We start from the raw sequence: 26,632 nt of genomic DNA, 5'->3' as shown, positions 1-26,632 counted from the left end.
GTCCCTCAACAAGTAGTGCTGAGACAACCAAATACCTGCATGGAAAGGAATGAAATTGGGCCCTTTCTTCACACCATCAACAACAAGTAACCCTAAATGGGTCAAAGCCTAAAAGCTTAAGAATTTAAGCCTGAGTTTAAGACTCTTAGAAGAAAACACTGGAGTAAATTTGCAAAACCTCAGGCTTGACAATGTATTCTTCCCAAATCATAAAGAACAAAAGGAAAAAGTTACATTGCATTTCATCAAAATCCCAAACTTCTACAGTTTAAAGAGCATAATCAAGAAAGTAAACGATCATAATTTTACAAAGATCTGTATCTACAATTTATAAACAAGTCTTACAACTCAGTTAGAAAAAGGTAATATAATTTAAAAGTGGGTAAAAGATATGAATAGTTATTTCTCCAAAGGATATATATGTAAGTCTATATTTATTTATCTTATATATATATCATTTTTTTATCTTATATATATCTATATATCATCTATATATGGCCAATAAGCATAAATATGTCCAACAGTAGCACATGAAAACATGCAGTACAGACATGCAAATCAAAACAGAAATGAGGTACAACTTCATACCACCAGGATGACTATAATAAAAAGCCTCAAGTAATATCAAGTGTTGGTGGGGTTGTGGAGACGCTGAAAGCCTCATTCTGTATTGGTGAGAATGGAAAATGGTGCAGCCAATTTGGAAAATGATCTGGCAACTAAAATGGTTAAACACAGTTAAATAACCTAGGAATTCCACTCTCAAGTACAAACCAAAGAGAAATGTAAACACATGAACACAAAATCAGTATGAAATCACTCTGCATATGAATATCACTAGAATGTAAGCTCTCTGAATTGAGGTTTTATTTTGTTTTGTTTTTTTGCACTGGGGATTGAACCCAGGGCCTTCACACTGAGCTACATTCTCAGCTCTTTTTGGTTTTTTTATTTTGAGATAGTATCTCATTAACTTGTCCAAGGAAAGCTTGAAATTGTGATTCTCCTTCCTCAGTCTGGCACTATCGGCTTGTACCACCACACTGGCTAGAGTGAGTGTGTCTTTTTTTTATCACTATAATATTTAACACCTACAAAAGTGCCTTGCAAAAGGCAGATAGTTAAGAAAATGAATGGGCTAATGATAATAAGCTTACACCCTAAAAATAAAAGCTAGGAGTGATTTGTGAAGAATACAGTGAGTCGGGTAAATACTAGGTAGGAATATGATTATATACATACTTCTAATAACTCAAATAATTTAAATCTGTTTTGGATCTTCTTTTAATTAAATAACTTTGAACAAGTCAGCTTTTGAACTTATTTTTAATGTTAAATCTCTTAAAGTCTTAATATCAAGTTAAAAAGTATTTCAGAGAAAACTATGATGAAATCAGAATGAATATATAGCATACTTGTTAACAAGGAAATTCATATTGGAATCTGTTTCAGAGGCTAGAGCTATTGGTAGAAAAAGAGCACAACACAGCTCGCAATTTCATATGAAATCTTTTATTAAAACTGAGTCTTTATAACATATTTAAAATGTCATTTTCCACAATCAAATATTGAAGAAAAAAAATCTCTATTCAATTATTGGCACATAAATTTAAGAACATAATTAAAGTTAAGCAAAATCTTTATCTATATATATCTATTTCTATAATATAATAGACCTATATATCTATATTAATATATGTCATATAATAGATCTATATAGATTGATAGATATATATATCTCCAAACTCATGTCAATGACCTGGAATACCTGAGTTTTCAAGTTGCTGGTTTTCCAGATAGTGTGAAATGTTTTCCATCCACTTTACAAAGGGCACAGCTGATCCAGAAAGAGTAACTTTGGTTCAAAGATGCTGTCTCCCAAAGATCAAACAGAAGTCCTCAATGGGATTAAAGTTTATCTTCAGAGTCTTCTTCTATGTGAAGGTCAGTCTGTGTTGTAAGGAATGATTCCCATGTAGCAAGGCACTGAATAATGGAAAGACATCATGTGGTCAACAGCAATTTACCTCGGTGTGAGAAGGATTAATAAATCCTGACATATATGTTCCTACCACAAGCTATCTCCTTCCTCTCTCCCATCAGCTTGCCAGAACCACTGTCATTACCTACATACTTTAATTCTTAATGAGTGATGCTATTACCAAATAAGAGGGAAACATATCAAAATTTAAAAGATTAACACAGATTATTAGAAGTAACTCACTATTTTTCTCATTGTCAGGAAAGAAAATAGGGCTCTAAGGTATAGAGTGAAAGGTGGACCAGTTCAGATCTAAGGAGGCAGGGATTAGGCATCCAGATAGGGGTAATGGTGCAAGCAGGCCTGAGGTGGATGTGAAACCCACCATATCAAATGTGAGTTTGGGATGAACTTTTCTGATAGATTCTTTAGCTATAAATTAGGTTAATGATATTACCACTAAGACAATTATAAAAACTAAATTTATATAATCTGTAAAAATTTCTATGCAGACGCCTAGCACAAGAGTAAGTCCTGAAAAAATTAGCAATTACTGTATTATGACAGTCTTTTAGGGTTTTGGCAAGACTTGGTTATTGATGTTTAAAATATTAAAGAATTAAAATAACAAAACGAAGAGTTATACTTAACACACCAACAAGACATTAATCACGCAAAATTGTCTATTAATTCAAAAGAAGGCAGGAAGAAGAAAATGAAAATAGTGAACGTATGGGACAAATAAAAAATAACAGTAAGATAATAGACTCAAACCTAATCATATCAATAATCAATTTAAATGTCTAAAGCATAAACACTCCAATAAAAGATTCAAATTGTCCCGTGAATAAAAACAGGCCCATCTCTATTTTATTTACTTTATTATAAATATTTTAAATATAAGGACACAAGATGGTTATAATCAAAAGGACGAGTAATATATCAAAAGAAAATCTGGAATGGTTATATTAATATCAGATAAAATATATTTCTGCCAAAGATCACTATCAAAGATAGTGATTTCATAATTATAAAAGGACTAACTCATCTATATAACAATTCAAAATGTTTATCATGTCAAGAGATACAAAATCAATGAAACAAAAACTGTCAGAAAGATATGGAGAATGACAAACACACATCTATAGCTGACTTTGATTGGCCTCTCATGTTAATGGAATATGAGGAGAGAAAAATAACCATATGGTTTTGAGCCACATTATTATTCAAGTTGACCTAACTGATATTTATAAAACAAAAACATAATATACCTTTTCCTTCATGTGTACAAATAACATTTACCAAAACAGATCATATTCTGGTCCATACAAGAATTCTTAATAAATTTTTAAATGATTCAAGCCCTATGAAGCATGTTCTCTGAACATAATGGAATTAAATAAGTAATCACTAATAGAAAGATATATGGAAAATTCCTAAATATATGAAATCCAAACAAGAAAATTAAAAATAACCCTCTGTGTCAAAGAAGAAATGAAAAGAGAAATTATAATGCATTTTTAACTGAATGAAAATGAAAACCCAGCATATTCTAAAGTTTGGTATACCACTAAAGGCCACTACAGTAATATACAGAGAAACGTAGCAATAACTGTCTACATTAGAAAAAATGACTCAAATCAATGACTTTTGATTTCTACTTTGAAAACTAAAATGACAACAATAACAAAACCCAAATATATTAAACTCTAATTAGAAAGTGGGAAAAAACCAGTAAAGATCAGAGTGAAAATCAATGAAACAAAGAATAAAGAAAAATTAATAAAACTAAATGTTGGATCTCTGAGATTAATAAGACTGATAATCTTTTACCCACACTGATCATGAAAAGGAAAGATCATACAATTATCAAGAGAAAAGAATAAAAGCTGGTAATATCAGCTCAGATTCTATTGAAGGAAGAAAGAAAACACCATGAAGAATGCTAAGCCTAAATGTTTGACAACCTAACACAAAATACACTAATTCCTCAAAAGGCAAAAATGATCAAAACTCACTGCAGAAGAAACAGATAACCCAAGTGAATCTGAATTTAGTTTAATATTTTCCCACAAAGACAACTCTAGGCCCAGAAATCTGCCCTAGTGAATCCTATGAAATATAGGAAGAAATGCTACTAATTCTATACAAACTTTTCCAGAAAATTGAAGACACAGGAAAAAGAGTTCTAACTTACCAAAACCAAAGATATTACAAGAGAAGGAAACTATAGACTGATTTTACAAATAAATATAGATGCAGAGTTCTAAACAAAATTTTAGCAAAGAAAAGCCAGAGATCTATATAAACAATTATATCTTTACCAAATGGGTTGCTCCCAGGAATGCAAGGTTATATTCATTCATATTCAAATAGCAATCAATATGGCTTACTATGTTAAATACAATATTATCTCAATAAGACACAGATAAAGAATTGGCAAATTCCAATGTCTATTCTTTATTTTTTTAAAAAATCAGTAAATTAGGAATAGAACTTCTGTACACTGAGGAAGAACATCTACAGAAAATCTACAGTTCACATTGTATAAAAATATAAAACATATCTGAAACAGACAAGAAGCACATGGCTCATTTTTCCTCTGCCAGCTGGAGAAGAATATGGCTTAGCCACATCTGTTTATCATCTGCCCCCACTTCTTTCTCTCTGTTCCCCCTTTAGGCCCAGTGGACTGGGACAGTTTGCTTCAGTGTTTGCCCTGGTTATCAAACTGCCATTTTCCACTGTAATATGAGTGAAGCCAGGCAGTGTGGTACCCCCCACAATTCCTGCCACTTCAGATCATACTATTGCATTTTTGAAGGAGAGGGCACCCTGGAGTGACTAGGACCAGGAAAGGAGGGATCTCTTATCTGCATACTCAGTATTCACAGAAAGCCTTCTCCAAGAGTCCCTGGTTTCAGCCCTGCCCCTCACTCACCCAGGCCTGCAAGCTGCTATATAAGCACCACTCTCCAGCCACTTCGCAGCTTTTAGTCCAGGAGGGCTTCCTCCTGTGTACTGGGCCCCCATAGGACAGGCCCTGTTAAGGTAAAGACTCACTTTGGTGTTTCTATAAATCTGCTCATGGTCTATTTCTTGGGTAGTGTGGGCTCTAAAAGTCCTGTAAGTCAATTTGGGATTTTTATCCTGAGGAGTGTGAACAAAGCAGTTGTTTCCAAAGAAAAAGAAAAACTACTTAAGAGTTATTAATACCAGAGAGCTCCAGAGTCCACAGCCAATGAGGATCAGGAGCAGAGATGAACAGCTGGTAGAGTTGACCTATAGTGTCCAGCACAAACTGGCACTGGATGGTGACCACCAGGAATAACAGTGACAGCAGCTGGCTGTGTCAACTGTTGGCCCCCAGCATTACCTAGTGTCATTTGTTGACATCAGGGACTGCTGGCAGAGCTGCTCTTTGCCAATTCACCACATCCATCTGAATCAGGCACAAGAACCCTAGGTTGATTGGCAACATTAGTATTAGTAATTTATTTTATTTTTTAAATGCCGAGAAAAAGAAACACTCATTTTTATAAATACTCAAAATCGTCTTCAAATTTCAAGCATAAAAAGAGAATGAAATATAAAAATACCAAGATATAACTCAAAAATCTATCCATAATGTTTGAAAAACAAAGCAAAATACTAAGCGGGATCAAAGGGATGAGGGAGAGCAGAAACGTAATTCACATTTGGGAAGGTCACCTGTTACCCTTGTAAATCATCGTTCCACTGGAGCTCTCTGGTCTCTTCTCTGCAAATCCACACATCATCTAGTAGCTGTTAACCCTGCAGGGCAGCCCACCGCAATTACTGCTCTCACAAGATTTCACATCTTTTTGATAACTGCCAACCTATTATTTAAACGAACTTTTGAATATCCTGAAGTAAAATTCAAAATGAAATTCTGAACTGTCTGCTCTGTTTAGAATTCCTATCAAATCAGTGATCAAAATTGCACCAAAGATAGCATTAGTCTTCTAGTGAACACTCTTCTATCATTGTCACATCCTGCTTCAACTATCCTACTTCAAGAAAGCTTATGAGATTTCAGTAGTCAACCATGCCAATCAGTGTTATGAATTAACATTTTTATTTCTAAGCAATTTTTAAAATTGACAGTGAAATATAGTAAAAAGAGACAAATTATCTATCTCCACACTTAAGGCAGAAGAAATACTCATGTATTTTGAAATACTGAATATTATAGAACAATTAGCATAGGTTAACAAGAGAAATAATGTAACACTGTTGAGTACTCACAGGAATACTTGGTCAGGCAGTGTAATGGTTGCTTTATAATATCACTTTCTTTAAATCTCACAATGATAATTATGAATTTCATTTTGCCAATGAGACAGCTGAAGCTGAAATGTTTAAGTACATTTATGATATTGTAACTTTCATAAGTGGTGTAGCCAGTGTTTATCCATCAATAAATAAAAAATAACTAATCTCCTGAATTACCACCAGGGTACATTTAATAAGTCACTGACCCATAGGACAAGATGTCTTTCCTTTACTTAGTAGAAGGGCAATTTTGGAAACAGAGGTGGGTAAAAGATATGACTACAGTGGTAGTAGGATGATTAAATTTTAGGATAGTATTTACAAGAGCTGGATGTAGGGTAATTCCCTACATAGCTCTTAAAATTCTTTATTTCCAGGAGCACATATATCCTTTGAAGATGATTAAGTCAACACATGCTAGGTATATAGCAAGTGCTCAGTAAACCCAGATGACTGCAGAGAAAGAATGTATTGAATTACCAATGCTAAAATGTGGGTCTTCATACAAACTGATTTCTATTGCTTTCTAAATTTACAATGCTAAGTTTTGCTATAAAATCCTGGTCCCCAATCAGGTTGATAATCAGTAAGTTTTCTATCCTATAATCTACAGATTTGACCTTGAAATACGGAGCTCCTGGGGCTACCAGATCTCTTTTTGAATCTTAGTAGATTTTTTACTAAGCAAACATTTATTTAACTGCCCTATCCATTTAATAGTCACATGCCATAACTGATATCCTATAAATATATTAAGTTAATGTATATAAATACTTTTTAAAACAGTAGATGATCTATAACACTCCTTAATTCTCTTTATTCTTTTAAATATTTTTGGGCATGAAAACCCATATTAAAAAGCTAAAAAATGGATTTATACCATACAGTGAAACAATTTAGTTCAGTGAACATCTACTGTGCTGAACACTGTGATAAGTGAAGCAAACAAAGAATCATCAACTCGACAAAAAAATCTCAAAACCTAGTATGATTTGGCCTTATTTTAAAATTAGTTTTTAAAAGTGATTATAGTTATTTAGATGTGCATTGCTGTTATGTTATTTTCTCATTTTTTAAATCATTACAATCAGTGAAAGTAATTAACATTTGTCCAAATCAGAGTGACAACTGAAAATACCCAGTGTCACTGCTGACCTGATCTTGAATGGTGCCAAGCAGCTCAACTGAGTTGAGATTCTCATACTACCATGGGAAAATCAACAACACGAGTCTGACTTTTATTTGAACAAGGTATCACCATTTTCCAGTCATGTGATTTTATTTGATATAACACTTCTAATAAAATCAGGTCATTTCATGTTAGTTTAGAAAATTGTCTTTTGGAACACAGTATAATGTTTTTTTCAGTGTTCCATATGAAACTTGAGAGAATGCTTCTCACTGCATGTAAAGTAAGCCAATAAATACCCTGGATACACCATTAGCCAGGATTTGGGGGTGCCTGGAAAGCAAGTTTTTCACAAATCCTTGTGAATTGAGAATCCAGTGTACTTTTCCCCCAGACAGCTCTAATGGGTAGCAAAAGGGCAAACCCTGCAGCTTCTCTGTGAGGACAGAACTTTGGAAGAGCCAGCACAGCAGCTGTGAAGGGGGCCATAGTCGGGGACACATCCAACAGGAGCAAAGCCTTCTGCTCCTGCAAGTAGGCTTAGCATCTTCTCAATACAGAGATGGAATATTTAGAAAATGAAGCTTTAATTTCAAAACTAACTTTTCATTTTGAAGATAAATCTCTTGCTTCCTTACTAAAGGTACTGATGACATTTTGCCACTAGAAAAGGTAAATGTTTCTTCAGTTCTTTTAAGCAGGCAAAATCCTACAAACAGATGTGATCAAGTTTTCTACAGAAACGTTGTTACTACTGATAGAGATATAATATAGTGCTCTATAAATGCTTCCACATTTAATAAATATGGCATTTTCTCAAGCTTGTAGGATATGAGGACATTCTGTCGCCCAGTATGACATCAGGCAAATCTCTTTACTGCTCTAGCCTCATTTGTTTATCTCTGTAGGGAATAAAGGGCTTGAACTATGTGTGTTCACTAAGCCTCCTAGAACTAAATGGATGGTGTCCAGAGATAACTGTGACTGACAGCAAGCTAGTAAATTAGACCACATAACAAATTTAAAAACACGCTTTATCTTGCTTGCCTGAACCCAATATGGCATGTGGGAAGCATAAAATTTCACCTGCTCACAAATATTTGGTATTTACAAGATAATTATTATAATACAGAGTATCCAAAGAAGAGATTCAGAAATATGTGAAGAGCATTTTCAGTCAGCAGTACAGCTGCTATTACTACTAGCTGCCTACATTTTTTGAATGCTTACTCTGTGCTAGATACTGAGTTAAGTACCTTTCTTTCATTTATCTAGTAGCTTCGAAACCTACTTTCTACACTGGCAATTTCAGGTGCAAGTAAGGTTAGTGCTAGAGATATGCTAGTTGGAATTCCAAGAAAGACATTTATATACATGAAGGCTTAAAAACAATTTAGGTTTGGTGACTCACTGGGAATATTAAACTTTGTTTCTAAGTTTTTCCCTTCATTTTCATATATTCTGCTATATACAAACACATCTACAAGTATATTTTAATATCTAGGCAAATCTATAATGAGATAGGCAATATTACCTTCAGCACTTTATAAGTAAGGGTACAGAAGCTCATTAAAATGAAGTTCTCAAGTCACTATGCTCAAAGTTACAAGCTGTACCATTCCAAAGCCCATGCCCTTAGCCACCATGTGAAAATGTCAACATAATCACTGTATCTTCACAAGTAACGGGTCCAACAGTTCATGAAAACAGCTAATAGAAAATTTAGTTCCATCGAAATTGCAACAAAATTCAAAATAAAATATGACCTATTTATCTTGATGCTAATAACAAAATTTCTAGAAATTTGCATAAAACAATAACAGTGATACTTATAAAATATGGCAGAGGCCATGGAATGCAATGGTACATACTTGTAAATCCCAGCTATTCAGGGGACTAAGAAAGGAGGCTCACAAATTTAAGGGCAGCCTGGGCAACTTAGCAAGACCCTATCTCCAAATGAAAAAATAAAAAGGGCTGAGGATTTAATTCAGTAGTATAACATTTGCCTACCATGTGAAAATGCCCTGAATTCAATCTCCAGTACTGAAAACAAACCAAGATTAAAGCTAAACTTTATCATATATTTCTTTTTAAAACCAGAAATTCCTATTTTGCAAAAGTTATTGTGCTTCTACAAGTATGTCTTAGAGAGTACCAAAATAATTGTATATCTCTTAATAAACTAAGAATAGGAAATGTAATTGAGTAACCCCTAAATATTTCAATGTATCAAATGAACTTAGGCACAGATGGTGTTGTCTACATTTGAGAAAGCACTGAAGCTCAAATGTGTAATTATTTCTTCACTAGGTCAACATCATTGCAAAATTATTTAACATCTACAAAAGTTACAGTCTCACTTAAAGTTAGGGCAATGGCGTATGTGACATTTTAGTAACTGCTTATCACCTAAACTTAAGATCTGAAACATGAAAGAAAACTTTCAATAGGTACGTATTTTCAAATTCTGTAATATAATTAACCCAGAAAGAAATTAGTGATGATATTGCCAGAGAAAAGTAACTTCTATTATTTTGGAATAGCTCAAAATTATTCATTGAATTTCATTTTTAGAAAAGTCTAAATTCAGCTTCCAAGAAATCATCTGCCAATTTGTAATTTTAGAATATATATAGCTTTAAAAGAACATGATTTGCATATTATGTTTCTAAAATTACTTCTACATAGCTCTCAAGCAGTGTGGTGTATACTTATAAATGCAACAAATACTTAAAGGACTGCAAGAGAGAATGCAAAAGGACTCATTAGCTACAAACGCCATCTTGTGGTCTGTTTATTATTTTATCTTATTATTCTACAGATGTCTGACTTAAGATCTGTTAAAGATGGAAGGGACCTTAGGTATAACATCCTATCACTCTCAGTTTTGCACATGGGTAAACTGGGGATGCAAAAGGTATAATGCATTGTACATCTTTATAGGAAGAATTTATTAAAAGCCTAAATTTGGGCCAGGGATTTAGCTCAGTGGTTCTGTCGCCTGCCTCGCAAGCGCAAGGACCTGAGTTTGATCCCCGGTACCAAAAAAAAGCCTAAATTTGAATTCGTATCTTGTCACTTTTTCTATACCCTATCATCACAAGATAAAGTTTATCCAGTGTACTAATGGACGTTTCAAACATCAAGCTTGTGAAACTGCAACAAACTACAAAGAAGAACATATTTACCTTTGGATTACCAGAACATATATTAAAGCACTACTCTATGATATCAGCTTGGATGCAATAAGATTTGTGAGGAGTTTATGGACGAAGCAAGGTAGGGGCAAAGGCAAAAGATCAATAACTTCATTGGACAGATTAGCAAATGAGTATAGAGAGCATATGATTCAGATTTTACAATTAACTAGTGGCACTGTGATATCTAACTCTGTTTTTCATTGGTAAACTCACCTTTTCTATTCGAGATGCTATATCCTACAGTGTATTGTATGTGTATTTTAAGTCATTTCTTCCTTTTCTAATATTCTTCTATCCTAATCTTTAATAACTTCCCAAATGTACATCTAGTCCAAAGGGTGTGAAGAGGCAGAGACTATGTTGTTGTATAACTGTCTATTTTACACCTAAGTTCAACCTCCTTTCCATAGATAATTAAGAAATAATTATATTACAGAATACAGGGGTTTGAGGTGAGAATAGTATAGTAGACATCTTTAAGAAAGGAGAAACCTACAATAAAAATAAAAATATGTGGAAGCATAACAATGACTTGAATATCTAATTTAGAATAAAAATCATCATTTAATCTTAATTATACATTTCCCTAAAGTTTAGTTTATAGCTCTTTCTTCTTTACTTACCCCCAAATTCCTGGTAACAATCTTCCAAACTGAAAAATTTTCTCATATCTATGGTAGCTCATCTCCAAGTATACCTTTTCCACCACTGCCACGGTCAACCAATAACAGATGACCTCCAAAAGCAGTTCAAAAAGGTTTTAAAATAAAAATCCATCTATTGATGGTTTTGGACCCATAATCAGTGATGAATCCTATCCTCCAAGCATAAGAATATAATTTTTTAAAAATAAAGTCTCACTATATAGTTCACCCTGGTCTCAAACTCACCATGTGGCTCAGGGTGGCCTTGAACTTGCAGCAATCCTCCTGCCTCCACCTCCCAAATTCTAGGTATGCACCATTATGTCTAGCTCGCTCTAAGAATACAAAGTCTTATGGTCCTAAAATAGTTATTCCATCTCTGACCTTTCTCCTGCCGTATTAATCTTTGGATTTTATTTGAAAGAGGGAGTTGATAGTTCATCAAAAAATTATTTCCATTATATAGATAAAAAAGGGTGATGATATTAATCGTTAATGATTTCTGTATTAGAAACAGGTGAACGCTCCTAGATATGCAATACATTGCCAGGTAATGGGACTAAAGTGACTAAAAGGTGGTATTTCACTTTTGATGAAGATGGCCATACTTAAATTAATTGGACAGTTCATAGAGAAGTGGCGTGATATGCCCTGAACTTCCTAATCTAGAAATTCAGGCTTCCCAGTATTACTCTCAGTGGATAAGAGAATAAATAATGAGGGCTCAAGGATGTAACGGATTGGAAAATTTAACTGGTATAAAAATGGTTAGGCTGAGTAAATTTCTAAGCCTCTTAGTCTCTTAGGCAGGTATGTTTGCTTTGCAATAAATCTCATCTGCACATACTGTTCGTAATCTCTTCAATCCTGGGCTGTATAATATAGTTCTCAGACATTCTTCACATAGTTCCTAAAATACTGACTGTTTGTTCTCCAAAGGATTCTTTTTAGCAACATCAGTAAATTTGTCTTCCTGGGTACTAAACTTCGGGGCAAGCTTTAGTAATTCTTAGGAAGGATGATTGTAAAAAGAAAAGCAACACAATATGGAAGTCCTTGTCCTGGTAAACAATTATTCCAGCTACAGCCAACTATGTCATTATGACAAGGAAAGTGCCTCTTACTAAGGCAAACTGCCCCTTACTCAGATTTGGCCTAAGAGATGGGCAATATATTTAGAAAAAGACCATTTTTTTATTCCTTAATTTTATTGGTACATTTTAGGTATACAATATGCTGACATTCGTTATTGGGAATTTGTACCTTCACACAATATATCTTGGTTCTTATTTTTTTTCCCCATTCCCCTGCCCTCCCTTCAACCCCTCCACCCCTCCTTATTTACAAAGACTTTGTTTCCATTTTTTTCCTTTTCTCATACTTATTCCTTTCCCTTCTTTTCTTTCCCGTACCCCTCCTACTTCCCCTTCCCCTTTGGACCTTTTCTTCCTATTTCACATTATCTATTATACTTTTTGATCCTTATTTACACTTTTAGTTTCTCACACCAGAGAAACTATTTGGTATCTATGTGTGTGTTCTATTTACTTTACTTAAGAGAAGTAGAAATAGTAAATAAACATATGAAAAAATGTTCAATATCACTGGTCATTCCAGAGATACAAATGAAAACACAACTGAGATTCTACCTCATCCCAGAAAGAATGGCTGCTATCATGAAATCAACCAATAATAAATGCTGGCAGGCCTGTGGGGAGAAAGGAGCCCTTCTCCACTGTTGGTGGGAGTGTAGATTGGTGCAACCACTGTGGAAATCAATATGGAGATACCTCAAAGAACTAGGATTAGAAGTTGAATTTGACCCAGCTATTCCCCTGCTGGGTATCTTCCCAAAAGAATTAAAAGAATCATACCACAGCGACATATGTGCACCCATGTTCAGAGCGGCACAGGATACAATAGCTAAAACTTGGAAACAGCCCAAGTGCCCATCAACTGGAGACTGGGTAAAGAAAATGTGTCTTTTTGTTTTTTACATAAAATGGAGTACTACTCAGCCATATAAAACGAGAAACTAGAGACACATAGCTAAATGGATGCACATTGAGGCCATACTCTTAGAAAAATCTTATAATTTAATATAAACCATGTATTATGTCTCTGTCCTAAGTTTTTTGGGGGACAGGTTCTCACTGTGTAGTTCAGGCTGGTCTTGAAGTCACTATGTAGCCCAGATTTGCCTTGAACTCAGGACAATCCTCCTGTCCCAGCCTCCCAAGTGCTGGGATTACAGGTGGGCACCACCATCTCCGGCTGTGATTTAAAAGAAAAAGTCTAACACTACCCGTTATTCTTAGGGTTCAGAGCCATGTTAAATTGCTCTATTTGCATAAAAATTCTCCACCACTTCTATCTTTTTGGATCCAAGACAGATAGGCTGTTCACAGAGAGTGCAGTGGCATTAGGTGATCCTGAATGGTGTGCATCAAAATTACAGACGAGGTTAACTGCTTTGGACACAGGTGTCGCTGTTTCAGTATCCTCACCTTTCTGGAACTAAATTTAGTATTCAGAAAAAAAATGGGCCTGCCTAAGTGGAGATCTGTCAGTCTTCTCTCCAGGAGTCAGCTGAGAACAAAGGGCTTCAGCTTTCAGCTAGGACTCTGAATGCTTTACTCTGCAGTTGGTAAAGGGAGGGTTTTTGTACCATTCATTAATATATATATATATATATATATATATATATATATATATATCTTTATTCTTTTGTGTAAAATATAATTTATCTCTTCAGATATACAGGATTTTAGTTACTTTTTTGTGTTTGCCAAGCCCTTTCCACTTATACCTACCACTCATTGAAGAAGAAAGTGAAAGAAATTAGGCAGCTGTGATTTCTTAAGAAAGTTTCCATTACAGTTTCTACTAAGGATTCATTTTATCAATTTTAGTACAGCTTATTCAATCTTAATTTTCTTGTCCAAAGTGGCTCCTCTACACACTCACCCTCCCTGGACACTGTCCAGAGTTCCTGCTTTTTTCCCAAGCCTCCCTGACACTTCCTGTTCTCTCTACTCATCCTTGCCTATATTCCTCTCTTTCATCTGCACATTTTATAGCTTGTGGTCCACAGGTATAATCATACGTGGTTCTTTATCTTCTTTACTCTTCATTCTTCAGGACTGCTCATTCCTCTTAAGTCATACTGTCTTTTAAAGTCTGTGAATTTGAAAGTATAATGAGCCTTGCTATAATTTTTTTTAGCCACTTTACTAAATTCTGGGGAATATGACTGAAAATGGCTAGGGTCTCCTTCCTTTGCTTTTACGTCCAGATGTTGAAATGGAACTTTCTTCCTAGGTTAATAGCATGTTAAGATAGCAGCTCTTTGCTAGTCGTAATTACATCTACAGGGGGCTATTCTCTTCATTGTTGAGCTCAGCAAAATTAGTAACTTTTCTGATTTTCGCTTTTAAAAGAATGAATTTTTTCAAAAATGTAAATTTTATCCATCAGAATCTCCCTTAGGTAGCAAGTTTATACTCATTATTAAAATAGATGGAACTCTTACAGTCAGACTATTTGGGAGCTATTCTAACTTGGACCAGGACGCTTTCTAGTAAATAGTTACAAAACCTGTAAGATGTTCTTAATTATATGGTATAACAATAAATTTAAAAGAACCTTTTGACTAGAATTCACCATTTTCCCAACACAACTAGGAATAAATTCCTAAGTAAAAAAAAAAAAAAAAATACTTCAAGGACCTTCTTAGATACCCAGTGCCCATCCATTACTTAATTTATAGTACTTTAAGATCTATTTTTTAAAAGCTTCCACAATTTTTAAATGACTCATAAATAGCTGGAGTTTAAAAAAGCATTCACAGTACAGCTCATTTGGCTAGAGATGTGCCCTTGTAATGATTTTTTCTTTCTTTTTTTATCTTTCAGAAAATATATTTCACTACAGTATCATTGTTTTTCTGCTTCCTAAATATTTATATAGATAAAAATATCTGTATTATCCACTAAAGACAAAATCTTTCTATTAGGTCTGCCCACTATAATTCACGAAAATAAAATAAGTTTAAATATTCTCCCATTTAAAAAATAGCACGTTGTAAACCTGTATCAATTAAGCACATATATGTGGCTACTCTTCCCTAGTAAACTTTAATCTCCTAATGGAAGAATGATTTGGATCCCTGCTTAACACATGGCTTTGATAATAACTGAATCTCAAATGAATGATTTTACATGTGGCAAATGACTCTCCTATTAAGACTGATGATATTGGATATCCAGTAACCATTGATCTGGTTATTTCCTGAAAATATTACCAAGCAACTCTTTAAAAAGTGGACATTCCAATTATTTTTAATTCCTCCCTCCCTTCCTTCCAAGGGCCACAGGCCTATGCTGCTATACCCATCTTAATATTATTTATGATAGAAAAAGGAGAAAACATACAAGTGTACAAGTATAAGTAATTATGTTAGCTAATGAAGATATATCAATATGCTGTATTATATAAAGTTGCTATATGGAAAAGTACATAAAACAAATGAAAAACATGGAACTCAAAATGTCATGTTCACTTTAATCATCATGACACAAAATAATTAATATGTTTTTATGTTGACTCATTCAGAAAGGCCCACCTGGAAAATTGTGAATTAATATTTTAATCTTAAAGTAGCAAATTATTTTTCTATAATTATATTCCAATATACTATTTTCTAGAAAAAAAATTCTTTATTTCTGTTTTATTCATTAGTTTATCTACTTAAGTTTGTTGTTACTGTTTATTTTCAGTGAGCTTGCCTTTTACAAACAGAATAAATAAAAGAAGAACTCCCATATATCTACTACTAATTGTAAAATAAACCCTCAAAGGAATAAACTATATTCTTTCATTACGTTCACTTAACAACCAACTGTTTAGCAGGGCAAAAATTAGCATTAAAACCTTCCTATGACTGAAACTTAGGCCAGTTTGGAGGTTGGTGCTACAGAGACCTTAAGTGAGATGTTCTGTGTGACACACAGGGCAGGACTCATCACCAAAGGTCCTCAGAAACAGTGACTTAGCACATATACACTAAGAATCTGCAGTGGACTACAGGCTTGCTAGAATGTAGCTCTACCCTTCACGATAACTTCAAAACATCTCTTAGGAATCGCCTATTCTTTATTACAACAAGCTATCCTTGATATATTACATACAAAGAAAATAAACACATTAAGATGATCAAAAGGCCTTCAAGTGAGATGTAAAGTTGATCAGGGATGTTTATCCTTTTATTGATAACAAAAGTGATGACACTGAATTAAGTAGGAAGTTTCCCATTTTTTGTATCCATCTCTCCAAAAACCAATTGTTCTCTTTTTATGATTAATGTCAAACCTAGAGCTACTCTAAAGCCATTCATAACCAGCTGCACTTTCCTGCTGGAAAATAAGAACTTACAGTCCATTTATGAGGGGACATAGAGATGCCTAAGTGAATTCAATGACATTAAAATTCAGCTTTCATAAGAATAGCCTCTTCTGATTCATTATACCTGCCAAGCATCTCTTTCTCTGAAGCCTTCTTCACCATTAACATAACCAGTACCAAAGCAATAAAAACAAAATCCCTTTTGTACATACAGGGAACAATTAAAAATATCTATGCACTTTATCCAAATGTCCTATTTCACTGTTTCAGTAATTTTTTCCCATAGCAGAAAATCAATTTCTTTGGTTATTTGGGTGCCACCGTACAGACATATGCTGCATAACAACATAGATGATAGCGGTACCACAGGATTATATTGTCTAATGATGCCATAGTCATCTTAGTTTGTAAAAATGCATTGTGTAATGTTTGCAGTAATGAAATCACAAAAGGACGCATTTCTCAGAAGAGATCCCTATTGCTCAACGACCTGAGATGACAATGAAATTATTCACCCTGTTCAAGGAATTTTTGGTTTCAAAACGTTGTTATTCTTGTTTTTTTAAATGACTTAATAATATATCCTTATTTATTAGTCATACAGAACAGACTGGGAATAACACTGTATCTTTTAAAAGTTCAGTTGCAGACACTTGTTTTGTTTTGTTCTGTTTTTCTTAAATTCTTTTCTTGGTACATTTTAGGTATACAACACAATTACATTTCTCATTGGGAACTTGTACCTTTACGTGATCTATCTTGGTTCTTATTGTTTCCCCATTCCTAGCCCTCCCTTCACACCCTCCACCCTTCCCTATTTACAAAGACTTTATTTCCATTTTTTTCATTTCTCATCATTTTTCCTTTCCCTTCTTTCCTTTCCCCTGCCCCTCCCACTACCGCTACCCCTTTGGACCTTTACTTCCTATTTTGCATTATCGATTATTCATTCTAATCATTGGTACATTTTAGGTATACAATATAATGACACTCATCATTGGAAACTTGGACCTTTACATAATCTCTCTTGGTTCTTATTTTTCACCCTTCCCCAGCCCTCCCTTCAACCCCTCCATTCCTATTTACAAAGATTTTGTTCTTATTTTTCCATTTTCTCATATTAATTCCATTCCCTTCTTTCCTTTCCCCTAGCCTTCCCACTTCCTTCCCCTCTGCCCCTTTTCTTCTTATTTCACATTACCTATTATACATTTTAGTCCTTATTTACACTTTCAGTTTCTTACACCAGAGAAACTATTCGGTATTTATACATGTGTGTTCTAATCATTTCACTTAAGAGTATCGCCTCAATGTGCATCCACTTAGCTATAAATGTCTCTAATTTCTCATTTTTTTATGGTTTAGTACTCCACTTCATAGAAAAAACCCACATTTTATTTATCCAGTATCCAGTTGATGGGTATTTGGGCTGTTTCCAAGTTTTAGCTATCACAAAGTGTGCTGCTATGAACATGGGTGCACGTATATCACTGTGGTATGATTCTTTTAATTCTTTGGGGAAGATCTCCAGCAGTGGAATAGCGAGGTCAAATGGGACTTCCAGTCCTAGTTCTTTGAGGTATCTCCATACTGATTTCCACAGTGGTTGCACCAGTCTACACTCACACCATGAGTGGAGCAGGGTTCCACTTTACCCACAGCCCTGCCAGCATTTGTTATTGTGTGATTTCATGATAGCAGCCATTCTTTCTGGAGTGAGGTATAACCTCAGCGTTGTTTTCATTTGCATCTCTCGAATGACCAGTGATGTTGAACATTTTTTCATGTATTTATTTGCTATTTCTACTTCTTTGTCTAAGAAATGTCTGTTCATGTCAGATGCCCATTTTCAGATTGGGTCTTTAAATTTGGGAGGTCTGATCTTTTTAAGTTCGTTATAGATTCAAGATAGTAGACCTTTGTCTGAGGAAGAGCAGGTGAAGATTTTTTTCCCACATTGTGGGTTGTCTCTTCACACTGCTGGTGGTTTCTCTTAAGTGCAGAAGCATTTTAATAAGAAGAGATCCCACTTGTTGACTGTGCTAGCTCACGGGCAACTGAGGTTTTGTTCATAAAATTTTTTCCTACAACGATGTCTTCAAGAGTTCTACCTAATCTCTGTTCCAACTGGTTCAACGTTTCTATTTTAATATTTAGATCTTTAATCCATTTTGATTTTAGTTTAGTGCATGGCAAGAGATATAGGTATAGTTTTAATGTTTGACAATTTGAAACCCAATTTTTCCAGTACCATTTATTAAAAAGGCTATCTTTCCTCCAGTGAGGGTGTTTGGCTCCTTTATCGAAGATGAGATGGCTAAGTGTGTCTGGCATTGTTTCTGCATCTTCTAACCTGCTCCACTGGTCCTCAGGTCTGTTTCTTTGCCAGTACCATGCTGTTTTTATCACAGTAGCTTTGTAGTAGAGTTGCAGGTTGGGGATTGTGATACCCCCTGCCACGTCTCTGTTACCTAGAATTGCTTTTGCTATTCTCGGTCTCTTCTTGTTCCAAATGAATTTTTGGATTGTTTTCTCAAGGTCCGTGAAGTATGCTGCTGGGATCTCAATTGGAATTGCATTAAATCTATATAGCAGTTTTGGAAGTATGGCCATTTTCACTATATTAATCCTTCCTACCTAGCAGCAGGGGATGTCTGTCCATTTTCTGATATCATCTTCAACCTCTCTTTTCAGAATTCTATAGTTTTCAGAGAAGAGGTCTTTGATTTCTTTTGTTAGGTTGATTCCTAGGCATTTCAGTTTTTTGGATGCTATGGTGAAAGGAATTATTTGCCCTATTTCTTTCTCAATGAGTCTGTCATTCGTGTAGAAGAAAGCTATTGATTTTTGTGTGTTGACCTTATAACCAGCTACTTGACTGAATTGGGTTATTAAGTCTAGAAGACTTTTGGTGGAGTTCTTGGGGTCTTTATATAGAGTATCATGTCATCTGCAAATAATGACAATTTGACTTCTTCATTCCCTATCTTTATTCCTCCCTCTATTTCTTTCTCTTGTCTAATTGCCATGGCTAATGTTTCCAGAACTATATTGAACAAGAGTGGTGATAGTGGCCATCCTTGTCTTGTTCCTGATTTTAGTGTGAAGGATTTCAGTTTTTGACCATTTAGTATGATATTGGCTGTTGCTTTTTCATAGATGGCTTCTATCAGTTTGAAGTAGAGACCATCTATTACAATTTTTTGTAGGCTTTTTATCATAAATGCATGTTGGATTTTGTCAAATGCTTTTTCTGCATCTATGGAGATAATCATATGGTTTTTGTCCTTGACTGTACTGATACAGTGTATTACATTGATTGATTTGCTTATATTGAACCATCCCTGCATCCCTGGGATGAATCCCACTTCATCAGGGTGTGTGATCTTCTTGATGATCTTCTGCATTCTATTTGCCAGTATGTTATTAAGGATTTTTGCATCTATGTTCATTAGTGAGATTGGCCTATAGTTCTCTTTTTCAGTTGGGTCTTTCTCTGGTTTGGGGATCAAGGTGATGCTTGCTTCCAGGAATGAATTTGGGAGTATTGCTTCCCTTTCAATTTCATTGAAGAGTTTAAACAGTAGTGGCAGTAGTTCCTCTCTAAAGGTCTTGTAGAATTCAGCCGTGAAGCCATCAGGTCCCAGGCTTTTCTCAGTTGATAAGTTTTTAATTACGTTTTCAATTTCATTAGTTGATATTGGGTTGTTTAGAATTTTTTGGTCTTCTTCGTTCAACTTTGGTAATTCATATGTATCTAGGAATCTGTCATATATATCTAGGATTATTTCTCCATCTTATTGGCATATAGGTTCTGGAAGTAGGTATTGATGATCCTCTGGATTTCTGCTGGGTCTGTTGTAATTTCATCCTTTTCATTCCTAATTGAATGGATTTGGGCCTTTTCTTTCCTTTTTCTGATAAGATTGGCTAAGGGTTTGTCAATTTTGTTGATTCTTTTGAAGAAACAACTCCTGCCTTCATTGATTTTTTGTATCATTCTCTTAGTCTCCATTGCATTGATTTCTCCTCCGATCTTTATCATTTCCTCCCTTGTATGAGCTTTGGGGTTGTCGTGCTCTTCTTTTTCTGGAAGCTTGAGGTGCAGCATCAGGTTGTTTAATTGGGCTCATTCTGTTTTCCTAATATGCGTATTCACTGCTATGAATTTCCCTCATATGACTGCTTTCATTGTGTCCCATTGATTCTGATATGTTGTATTGTCATTGTCATTTAATTGAAGGAACTGTCTGATTTCTTCTTTAATTTCCTCTGTGACCCATTGGTTATTCAGAAGGGTGTTGTTCAACTTCCACGTGTCTATGAAATTTTTCCAATTCCTTTTGCTATGGATCTCCAATTTCATCACACTATGGTCTGATAATATACAGGGGATAACTTCAATTCCTTTGCACCTACTTAAACATGTTCTATGTGTGAATACGTGTTCTATTTTGGAGAATGACCCATGTGTAGTTGAGAAGAATGTGTATTCTGATTTTGTGGGGTGGAACACTCTGTTAACATCTGTTAAGTTCATTTGGTCAAGAGTTCGACTGAGTTCTAGTATTGCATTACTTAGTTTTTTGTCTAGTTGATCTATCCATTTGTGACAGTGGGGTGTTGAGGTCCCCACTACAATTGTATTAGTGCATATATGACTTTTCATGTCCATTAGTATTTGTTTTATATAGTTGGGCGCACTAGTGTTTGGTGCATAGATATTTATGACTGTCATCTCTTTCTGTTGGATTGTTCCCTTTACAAGGATGTAGTGTCCTTCTTTGTCTCTCTTAATCAGTGTTGGTTTGAAATCCACTTGATCTGCAAAGAGGATAGCTACTCCTGCTTTTTGGGGGGATCCTATTGCATGGAACATTGTTTTCTATCCTTTAACTTTCAGTCTATGAGTTTCTTTTTGAATTTAGTGTGTTTGTTGTATGGAGCTTATTGTTGGATCTTGCTTCTTGACCAATTCTGTCAGTATATTTCTTTTGATTGGTGAATGGAGACCATTAACATTGATGGTTATAACTGATACATACTGACTTATCATTGTCATGACTTTTCTTTTGGTTGGATTCTCCCCCTTTGCTTTTAATTTCTTGTTGTGCCCAATGAATTCATTCTGCTGGTCTTCCTGGGGTTGTGATCTTGTTGTCTTTTTCTAGGATGTTGTCTAAAATTTTTTGGAGTGCTGGTTTGGTATTCATGAAGTTCCTGAGGTGCTCTTTGTCATGAAAGTTATCTTCTTTCTCCATCAGTTTGAAAGACAGTTTTGCAGGTTACATCAATCTGGGTTGGAAGCTGTTTTCTTTTAGGGGTTGAAATACATCACTCCGGCCTCTTCTTGCCTTGATGGTTTGTGTTGAGAAGTCTGCTGTGACTCTGATGGGCTTTCCTTTGTATGTGATTTGTTTCTTTTCTCTTAACCGCTTGTAGATCTTTGTTCTTCTGTTGAGTTTCTTGAATATTAACAATTATATGCCTATGTGCATATTTTTTTTGATTAAGGCTATTTGGAGACCCATATGCCTCACTTATCTGTATGTCAAGTTCTTTTCCCCTGCTTAGGAAGTTTTCTGTCATCGCTTCTGTGAACAGTTTTTTTATGTCATCTGCACTCTCTCCTCTTTCTTCATTGACTCCAGTCAGTCTTATGTTATTCTTCTTTACATCGTCTAGCAGCTGCTGGGCTGTTTTCTTGTCTTCCCTTATAATTTTGAAGCAATTTTTCTTTTCCTGGTCATTAATTGCCATCTTGTATTGTATATCTGAAATTCTGTCCTCACATTGGCTCATTCTGCTGTGTGGACTTTCAATGGAGTTTTCATCTCCTGGAAATTTATTTGCATGTTTTATGGATTCCATTTGTTTCCTATGTTGGGATTCCATCATGTTCCTGGGGTCCTCTCTAGATTTATTAATCATGTCTTGCACTAGGAGCCCAATCTCTCCTGTTATCTGAGAAATTATTTCTGATTTCATTTTTTCCAGATCCCCTTTTGTTTTCAGTTCAGTAGGTCCTGGTAGTTGAGTATCAGATTGTTCCATCTCATTTCCCTTTGGGGTTGCTGTAGGTGATCTGGAAGTCTGGTTTTGAGACTTATTTACGTGTTTTCTCATTTCGACTGGAGGGGCAGGGGGGGTGCTCTTGGCGCCGTGGCTCACCTCTTCTGAGCTGGGAGAGGTGGGACAGAGGCCTGGAGCAGCGGTAGGGATGGTGGGCCAAAAGCCCCTTTCTCTGGGCTGGGAGCTGCGGGACAGAAGGTGGCCCAAAAGCCCTTTCCTCTGGGTTGGGAGTGGCAGGAGGGATGGTGGCTGGGAAGCCCCTTCCTCTGGACCAGGAGCAGTGGGATGGTGGCTCAGCAGCCCCTACCTCTGGGCCAGGAGCAGCGGGACAGAAGGCGGCCCAAAAGGCCTTTCCTCTAGGCTGGGAGTAGCGGGACAGATGGTAGCCGGGAAGCCCCTTCCTCTGGGCTGGGAAGGAAGGGAAAGAAGGTGGCCCAAAAGCCCTTGCCTCTAGGCTGGGAGTAGCGGGACAGATGGTGGCTGGGAAGCCCCTTCCTCTGGGCTGGGAAGGAAGGGACAGAAGGCGGCCCAAAAGCCCTTTCCTCTGGGCCAGGAATGGTGGGACAGACTGCAGCCCAAAAGCCTTGTTTTGTTTTTTTTCACTTGTTTTCTTTTTATTATTATTATTTTTTACTTGTTCTGTATTTGGAGTCAACCTATACATAAATTCATGCATGTAAGCACAACATTTCAATATGACAATGATTAGAGTCTGATACAGAATCTTATCCCATATTTATAATCGGATTGCCTTTGTCATTTTGACAAATAATAAGCTGTGATCATTTCACTTCATATAAGTAAATCCAAAGGCAAATGTTTATACCCCATTTTATCTATCACACTAGGAACAGACCCCTTTGGATATTTATATACATGTTGATGAAAAAAAAATTTCCATTAGAATATGATTAAAAATTATTATTATTATTATTATTATTATTATTATCACTTTAGGTTTTTGTGACAGGGTCTTGCAATATAGTTCAAGCTGGCCTTAAACTCACTACATAGCCCAGGCTGGCCTTAACCTCACAACAATCCTCCTGCCTCACCCTCCCGAATGCTATGATTAAAGGCTTGTGCCACCATGCCCAAGTCTAGAACAGAATTAAACAGGGAATGGCAAGAGTGAAACATTTCATGTCTTTGTATATCTGAGATATTTTGGAGTAAGTAAATAAGAGCAAATTGTTGTTTAGGTCTTACAGTCTGCTAATTAAAATCCTTGATTATTTAAGGGCCCCAACTTCCTGATTTTGCCTTATATATTGATATGCCAAAAGGTTAAATTTTTTTCACTCAAGAAAACACACAGGCACAGTCACACACAAGTAATTGGAGCTGTAGGAGTCTTTTGAAGTTATAGTAAAGAAAATCATTTATTCTCTCAATTTTTAGTAACATCTAGAAATATAATTCACTTGGGAGAAAGAATTAAGAACACTGATATAAAGTGCAATGAAGAACAAAATTTGCAATATGGCAGAGTGAAGCTAATTTAACTATTTCTAAGAAAATAGTGTTTTCTATAAAATGAATGCAATCTAGGAGAGTGAAAAACATGTATTCATATAGTAAGTACAGTCAAAACCCAAACATTTGGAGTTTGGTGTAATTGTTATGAACATTTCCTCATCAAACTTTTAAAACTTTGGCATACTTTTTCATTTAAAGAAAAATATGTTGGCTATATTTATCATATATACCTACAATAACATTTACAACTATAATTATGTATATTCCATAGCACATTCTAATTTCAAGGCATTTTCATATAAATTATCTCAGCTGTCATTACAATCCTGAAATATAAGTGGGTACAGGCGAAGTATTTACTGCTGTGGATTTAAATAGTTAAGTGGTAATTAAGCTTTAGTTTGATAAATGTATTTTATTAAAAATTATTTTTAAATCATTCAAAATCTTCCTCCAAAAGGAGCATCAGTTACTGAACATATTCTGTCGCTTCTATGCTTCTGTCCATGTGTTTCTTTCCCTGTAACTCTGTCCCTCAGATCTTTATCTGGTGACCCCTTTTTCTGGATTAAGGTCTCAGTTTAAACATGTTCTCTGAGACTTTCTCGTGTCTTTTAGATTAGTTCTGATGCTGCTGCAGCATCTTTCTATAGTAGAATTTATATTGCTGTATTATGATCTCTTGCTTTAATTAACTGGTTCCCTTGCTGATTACAAGTATGTGAGAAGGGGACTGTGTTTCTCTTATATACTGTGGTCTCTCTCGGGGTCCCAGACAGTGTCTAGTGATAAGAAATGCTCACCTAACTCTTGTTGAACACAAAATAACAGCATCAGATAGTATTTCAAAATTTCAATTTAAAGTACCTTTAAAGTGATAAGCATTATAGACTCTAAAACATAATTTCTTTAATTTATCTATTTTATTATTTGTTAATTCAGCCTGAGATAAAATTAAACATGCATATTTAAAACATTCTTCCTAGAAAAGTTATTTTTAGAATGTGCAGGACAGAGAAAAATGATAGTATTATAACACTAAACTCTGAGAAAGTAACTTCTTTGAGGAACAGTTATAAAATGAAAAACAATCATTAAAAAAGTAAAATGATGATCATGCTCTTTTCTGAACCCATCCCCACAAAAAAAATACTGCTACTCTTTTGCTAATACAACAGTGTTCTCCTCTTGTTGTTGCTTTCTGAATAGCATCAAAAACCAGGATTCCAAGGATACAAGGCACAGATACAAGCTAAACTGATTTCCTGCCTATTCAAACCTCTGCTCTTTCCCTTCCTTTGCAAATGCTTTACAAATAGGAAAGAGACAGAAAAAAGGAAGTCAGGTGAATCATAGATGAATCATTACCAAGTGCTTTTAAAGAATTCAGATCCTTCCAAAACAAAGAACAAAATGCTAAGTGTTAATTCCACTGGAACTGAGCCACCAAAGAGGCTTTTTGAATGTGACATTTGGTTGTTTAAATTGACCCCATTAACATGGAGTCAGGTATAAAGTAGAAGAGAATATTGCCTTCTAAAAGTGAAGCAATATGAAATATCACCAATTACCTGTTCATAATAGTGGATGTTCTCCTCGGCCATGTCTGTAAAGGCTGACTTGATATCATTTTGCATATTTTGTTTCCATCTTTCCCAATCTGCTTTCAGGGCATTATTGGCACATTCCACTTTATCTTCAAGTTTTCCAATCTCTTCTGTAAGCTAAAGTAGGTCACAAAGAGAGATAAACTGATCTATATAGTCCTGCCATGAGGTGAATTCATTGATTTTATGTAGAACATTATATAAAATCAGTTTAAGATAACATTTTTAAAAACTCATCGGTATTTACATGTGTACATGTTAAAGTAAAAAGAACACTGGTTTAAGCCAGGACTCTCAGGTCTACCACCTGTGACTGACTAGCACATGGAAACAAAGAAAAAATAAGCCACATGATATCTTTGTTTTACCAGCACTCTTGTCATCATTATCATTTCTGGTAATAACATATATGCTGAAAGATATGGTTTTGCTCACTTTAACCTCCTTTTCACAAGCCTCATTTTTTTTCAATTGTTTTTAACCAAAAACTCAATTAACTGACACACTATAACATCTATACTGTGTAGTACAACCTGAAGGCCCAGGGAATTAACTTGTGCAGTTTCACTTAAAAACAGTAACGGGGGCAGGTTTATATCTCGAGATACCTGACCATCATTTCAAGATACTTGGTTCAACAAGCTTAGTATATTATTTACACCCACCCCAACTTACCTACCAACATCTATGCATGGATTTCATTCATTTATTTTTTATATTTGAGATGTGAATATATATTATTGTATACATAAAAATTCATTCATATATCTAGCATATATTTATTAAATGCCTTGTCTGTACTAGGTATTATTCTAGCA

At 35.1% G+C, this 26,632-nt stretch overlaps 1 protein-coding gene across 4 annotated transcripts in view; it reads right to left on the bottom strand.

Moving 5' to 3' along the window:
• Positions 1–1,496: 1,496 nt before the first annotated feature.
• The window catches only part of Snx7 (sorting nexin 7), a 112,466-nt gene continuing 87,330 nt past the window's right edge, over positions 1,497–26,632 (bottom strand). For all 4 annotated transcript variants that reach the window (XM_004869101.3, XM_021247844.2, XM_087213172.1 and 1 more), the window contains 2 exons: positions 25,779–25,931; positions 1,497–1,986 (listed from right to left, as the gene is read on the bottom strand). In XM_004869101.3, the coding sequence (XP_004869158.1) occupies positions 1,909–1,986; positions 25,779–25,931 (231 nt within the window). In that variant the 3' untranslated portion in view covers positions 1,497–1,908. The remainder of the gene's footprint in view (positions 1,987–25,778; positions 25,932–26,632) is intronic.

The sequence above is a fragment of the Heterocephalus glaber genome, unplaced genomic scaffold (assembly GCF_053883595.1).
Source record: "Heterocephalus glaber isolate CG9 unplaced genomic scaffold, H.glaber_assembly_v1.0 deba00001442, whole genome shotgun sequence".
Classification (NCBI taxonomy): domain Eukaryota; kingdom Metazoa; phylum Chordata; class Mammalia; order Rodentia; family Bathyergidae; genus Heterocephalus; species Heterocephalus glaber.
Note: the sequence above shows the minus strand (reverse complement) of the source record. Positions and strands in the feature narration are given on the sequence as shown.